Source organism: Ciconia boyciana, chromosome 2, assembly GCF_034638445.1.
Source record: "Ciconia boyciana chromosome 2, ASM3463844v1, whole genome shotgun sequence".
NCBI lineage: Eukaryota > Metazoa > Chordata > Aves > Ciconiiformes > Ciconiidae > Ciconia > Ciconia boyciana.
Genome location: NC_132935.1, coordinates 77,397,575 through 77,403,574, shown reverse-complemented (window position 1 = coordinate 77,403,574; position 6,000 = coordinate 77,397,575). Strand labels below are relative to the sequence as shown.

General features: G+C 52.5%; 1 protein-coding gene across 3 annotated transcripts in view; it reads left to right on the top strand.

Moving 5' to 3' along the window:
- The first annotated feature begins 822 nt into the window (after positions 1-822).
- Positions 823-6,000, top strand: part of VWC2 (von Willebrand factor C domain containing 2) — a 59,143-nt gene continuing 53,965 nt past the window's right edge. For all 3 annotated transcript variants that reach the window (XR_012040623.1, XM_072851344.1, XM_072851345.1), the window contains exons 1-2: positions 823-1,140; positions 2,253-3,034. Coding sequence is in view for 2 of the 3 variants with exons in the window: in XM_072851344.1 (XP_072707445.1) it covers positions 2,321-3,034 (714 nt within the window). In the remaining variant the exon portion in view is untranslated. The remainder of the gene's footprint in view (positions 1,141-2,252; positions 3,035-6,000) is intronic.

The following is a 6,000-nucleotide window of genomic DNA, read 5'->3' as shown; positions in this document are numbered from 1 at the left end:
TTTCTGTCCCAACAGTCTGTCTGTGTTTCAGCCATCATCTTTATAATAGGCTGTTCTGTCCCTTTTTCTGTATCAGAAAGTATAAAGGAGAAAAACGCTATTATATTTAAGTACAAAAGTGTCCATCGGCCATTCAAAAGCAGAAGTAAATATTTCAATCAGTAAATCACGTACTATTTCGTTGTCAGAAAAGGCTAGCGGGAGAGAGGTAAAGCAGAGTAATCCGATGCTGCAGTGTGGACACTCAAAGAGATGGGCACAGCCTGCGCTGCCCCCGTTAAACGCCGCTTAACCGCCTCCGCCCGGGCCCGGGCCCGGGCCCGGGCCCAGGGCCCAGGGCCCGGCTATAGCGCGGGTTGGCAGCGGGGCCCCGCAGGTGCGTGCGGCTGTGCCCGCCGGCACCGCGCTGCTCGCCAGAGGAGCCAGCCTCGGCAGCAGGGCAGCGGGTACGCGGCTTACACCAACGGCGAGAGCGCCCATCCCCGCCGCATCGAGCCGCAGGCTTTGCGCGGGCAGAGTACAAAGCTCCCGCCCCGAACTGATGCCCTTACACCGGCAAAAGTTTCAGCCGTCGGTGTGCGGGGCCGGCCCCAAAACAAGCCCGCGCTGCCCCGCTTTCCCTCCCGACAGCCGCTCGCCCTCCGCCGGCGCCGCTGCGAGGCCCAGCGCGTACCCGCCGTGGGGCCCAGCGGGACGAGTGGGTTGCCCCCCTACGCACACACCCCCCGCCGGCGGGAGGGGCGGGCAGGGCGCTGCGCGGCCGCACCAGGCGCTGCCGCCCCCCGGCGAGCGGCGAGTCCCCTCCCCGCGCCGCGCCCTGCGCCCGGCCCGGCGGCGGGAGGGAGGGAAGGAGGGGGCGCCCCGTCCTGCCCCGTGGCAGTTGCCGCCGGGGACGGGGGCGCACGGCCGCCATGTGAGAGAAACGGGGGCCGCGGCGGAGCCCGCCCCCGGGGCGGCAGGGCTGGAGCGGCTGGCCGCCGCGCCGCGCTGCAGGCTTTGCAGGTCCGCGGAGGCGGCGGGCGGGCAGCAACAAGCCGACGCCGGCCGGCCGGCCGGCCGCGGCCCCGCCATGGGAGCCGGACGGGGGGCGAGGCTCGCCGCCCCGAGCCGCCGGTGGGGCTGAGCCCGGCTCCAGCGCAGGTAGGGAGGCGCCGGCCGGGCCGGGCCACGGGGGAGGCCGCCGGGCTGGGGAAGGGGCCGGCCCCGGCTGCCCCCCCGGGAGGGGGTCGGGCGGCGCTGCCCGGCCCGCCGCAAAGTTTGGGCAGGCGGCGCGGCGCCCCGGCTCCCCCGCGGCGGCCGGGCAGCGTGTGGCGGGCGGAGCGCGCTGCCCCGCGGTGCCGCCGCCCCCGCCGGGCCGCCGGCGAGGGCCGGGGGAGGCGGGCGGGCGGGCAGAGAGGGAGGCTTTTAAATGGCTTCGAGGAGCGGTACCTCGGAGGTGGGGCCGTGCCGGGAGGCTGGAGCGCCTTTGCTTATCGCGGCCGGAACAGTGTACGTATTTGGGCTTGGTTTTTTCCGATTTAGTGTGCAGTGTTTTAAGGACGGGAGCCGGGAGCGTTGCTGAACTCCTGGAGGATGTGGGTTAAATGAGCCTCTGCCGCGGAAACTCTTAACGGCTCTGCCTTGCCTTTAAAACGCTGGGAGAAAGAGGTGGTGTGTGCTTGCTTAGGTAGTTCGGAAGAGAGATAGTTTGGCTCTGCTCGCTGTAATGTGCTTGTTTTTGGTTGTCCTTAACAGAAATGTGCTCACTGGTGGGTATTTAAAAGAAAAACAAAAACAAAACCAACAGCACACTTCAGACTGAATAAGAGGTTAATGAAAATCATCCTGCATGCAGTCAGCGAATAGGACTCAATTGGGTGGTTTCTGTTCCGGACTCTGCTGTGTTTTGGGGAGCTCCATTTCATTCAGCGTGCGTTCGTCCTCTTCACGTGTTGTCATTTGGAAGGAAAGATAACCCCCAAATGTTCGTGTTTGTGCATGCACCTGCCTTTGCAAACCCTAACTCCCCAGAGTTCTGTGTGGTGCTCTCACGGAGCCGAAGACGCCCGGTCCGTGTCCAGAGCCCTGCTATTTATAGGACTTGGCAGAGCGGGGGAGGAGGAGGAGGGATGCAGCACCAGGCTGTTGTTTGCCTTTTGCATAAACTACCGAGACAGGTTGCATATTGTTTGAGATGTTGCATCGGTGGAGACGGGGGGGGGGGGGGGGGAGAAGTGCAGAAGCTGAAGTGTTCCTAATCCTTCTCTTCCTAGAGACTGTGGATCTGTGAAGCGCTTCCCTCCGATGTGAATGCAGTGTCCCCTGTGGGATGCAGTAGGTGATGCCCAGCTCTACTGCAATGGCAATTGGAGCTCTCTCTAGTTCTCTTCTCGTAACCTGCTGCCTCATGGTTGCCCTCTGTAGCTCCACCATACCTGTACAAAAACTGGCCAAGGCTCAAGACAAACAGGAGATAAAGGCGAGCCAGGAAAAGAGGGATCACACATCTACAAGGGACAGCCAGACAGGCCCGGGGAAAATGAATGAGATCGGCAGGAGCGGGAGGGAGGAGGGTAGCAGGGACTGGAAGAGCAAAGGAAACAGGAACTACTCAAACAAGGAGTCTTGGACTAAGCAAAAGCAGGCTTGGAACAGCCAGGGGACGAGCAGTAAATCCGGGAGCATTCAAGTGCAAGAGCAAAGGGACGCCGCTCCCGAGGAACCTCGGGTGGCTGAAGATTCGCCTCTCCCAGAAGCTGTTGCGAGCGTCAGTCCCGAGCCTCCGGAGGAGTACGCCTATCCGGACTACCGCGGGAAGGGCTGCGTGGACGAGAGCGGCTTCGTCTACGCCATCGGCGAGAAGTTTGCGCCGGGCCCCTCTGCCTGCCCCTGCCTGTGCACTGAAGAGGGCCCGCTGTGCATACAGCCCGAGTGCCCCAGGCTCCACCCTCGCTGCGTCCATGTGGACACCACGCAGTGCTGCCCGCAGTGCAAGGAGCGGAAGAACTACTGCGAGTTTCGAGGGAAAACCTACCAGACCCTAGAGGAGTTCATGGTAAGGGCTGGAGCCAAAGTCATTTTGTGGGTCCTTCTGTCATTTAAAGGGGCGTTACGGTCTTCAAGTGCTTTCTCAGAGGGCGTTCTGGGTCTCCCCCTCCCCGTTTCATTTCTGTGTTGATACTACTTCTGCAGTGCTGTAAAATATTCTCCTTAAACATGACCTTTCTTGCTCTGTGATACTGTAACATTTTTGAATGAGGGGCTGATCTTTATTAATTCCTTTGGTATTTACAGTAAAAAATGCTACTTGAAAGGACGCTACTTGGGTGGTGATGTGGATTTTGTGAGAGTTTCCAGCATTACATTTCCTTCCTTATTTAACTGTTAACTGTGAAACTTCTACCATGCAGGGATCAAGCGGGGTTTTGTAGGCTGACTTCTATTCCTAGTAATCAGTCTGTTTTCATACCTTTTTCTGAACAGTCATCTCTCTTTTCCTTTTTTTGCTGTTTAAACTGTGCTGCCAAGGTTGCGTAATGTTTGCTTTCTGAGAATGACTATGGGCCTTCTTTTTAATAAGACCATGGTTTGCAGTCTGAATTACAGTGATACCTAAACAAGGGACTTGGAGAGCTTTATGTTTAGGGAAATCCTTTTAGAGTAGGGCCTTTTTAGCACCACTGTGCAAGGTCATTATAATTGAAAATGCAACTTATTACAGTGCACTGAGAAGTTTTGGAGTTGAGGCCAATTCCCTGGTTGCTTACCTTGCCTTTTTCCCTTTAGTATTTTATTGTGGGTGAGATCTGCAAGCAGGCTCTAAGAATTTACTTGCAAATGACTGTTAGGTACAGGGCTGGTTCAAAACACATTTCTGAACACACCTGAGATTTTTGAGCTGAATGTGCTGAGAGGAGCATGAAATCCAGTTCAGGGTTCTGGCAGCTGGAGCCCCTCTCAGGAGGGAGAAAAAACAAATGTAATTGTGAAGGCTGTAAATAAGTTCCCACCCCTGCTCTCTGTGGTATTTGTGTGTTCTTGGAAACTTAACTTCGATTCATAATGTCTTTCCACATTCTTCAACTTCTTGAAAAATGAACAAATAAATAAAGGAGCAGAATTACTCTCTGTCGAATAAATCACAGTGTTTCCCCTTGTTCTCTTTAGGCAGTAATGTGTAGCTCATCAGTGATTTTTCAAAGCATGGCAGAAAGCATATCATCCTCCCTTTTTCCATGTCACCCTCAAGGACTGCATTCAGCTTTGGGGTGGCAGCTTTCTATTTTAAGAGGGAGAAGGCACTTTTAATAGCAGCTAGCTGGTGTGACCTTTTTGGAGATGGATTGTGAGATCCTTCCTTTTCCAGAGAAGTTAATTCTGAGGGGTGGCCAAAACAGTGATGCTTCCGCACACGGTCTCTGTAGGTCTCCATATCAAAGTTTTAAAGGCTTCTCCCCTGCACTCTTCTAAGGAGTTGCATTTCTTTGTATTTTTATAGTGGTGCCGTATTAATGGCTGTAAAGCAAGCCTAAAATACCTTATTGTGTTAAGCGTGTAGTGAGGGGATAAAACCGTAGTGCTCCCTGTTACATTTGAACATGGCTGGCAGCCTTGGTAAAAAGGGACTGCTGAATGGTGACATTTACAGAAACGTTCTGAAATGACTTTGGCTTTCAGCTTTCTTTTTAACCCCGTTCAGCCTTCAGCCCTTGTGTTGATACCTTCCTGTAATGAAACATCGGTTCCCTTACTGCTTTGTGTTGGCCAGCTTTGGAAGCACGAGTGAGAAGGGATGCCTGCTCGGGATGCGCAAGGAAAGTTGCCGATGCAGTTAGGTAGTGGAACTGGAGCCTGTTTATCTTGACGTGTGAGGACATTGGTTTTTTAGTTGGTCTTCAACGTTGGTTCCGGTATTGTGAGCACAAAACTGTAAAGGTAGCTGTTTGCCCATGCCACTGCAATCAGTGGAGAGGTCTGGCAAGGTAAGGTACAGATGTAGTCAGATTGCTGCTGCTCAGTGGAAGCAATTGCAAATGCAAGGAATTGCACATGGTTTCAAAGGGCATTTTACAAGTTTAAAGTTGATGCTGTTAGAGAGGTTACTAATATGCTGTCTCTTGATTAACATCAGAGAAGGAGGTATAAATGGATAGCAATCTGATTTTTCACTGTCTGCACCTACTTTTTATGGCAAAGAGTACCAGACATCACTGAAAGAAGAAAAAGGTGACTTCCTAACTTTTAAGTGGCATTATCTGCACAAACATTTATGTGTATATGTGAAAATATGCATGCAAGTTTGGGAGTTTGCTTATATAAAATTCATGTATGGCTTGGCATGGCAAAAAATTGCCCCAACTGGAGCCAGTGCTAACTCAGAAGCTGAGTGTGCCAGAGAATGGGAGGTTTGATGCATTTCTTCTTTCATTCACAGTCCTTCCTGCTGGCTTTGCTTGTGTGTGTATATGCACGTGTTTTTCTCTTTTCAAAAAGGACAACATGGATGTCGACACAAAACACAACACAGGTGTGGGGGAAGGATGAGGTCTCATAAAGCTGTTTCCATCGGCACCACTCTACTCTCCTGTGGGTATCATGAGGCAGGATGGCAGAGGGATCACAGCATCCATACGAGTGCAACTGGGAGCAGAAGCCTTAGTTGGTGAAATGCGATGAGGATAAAATTCTGCACTGGAACTGGAGATTGCTGAGCATGTGCTCCACTAGATGTTTTTCAATCTTACAGTAAGATTTGAAAATGCAGGCTGACTTGCAAAGTAATAGCCTTCCAAGGACCATAAATTGTCTTCAGAAGTGTAATATGGTTTGGGAAAGACCTACATTTTTTGAAACTTGTTGCTTTGTGTGTTTTGTTTAGAATTTCTTGGCTACCAAAATTTGTATTTATTCATGAATAACTTGGAAATCTGGAAGTCAACAAACTCAAATGGATTTTGAAACATCTGTGGTATTTTGAAGGCATAGAGAAGTAAAAACAAGGCTGATGTGTTTATTCTTGTC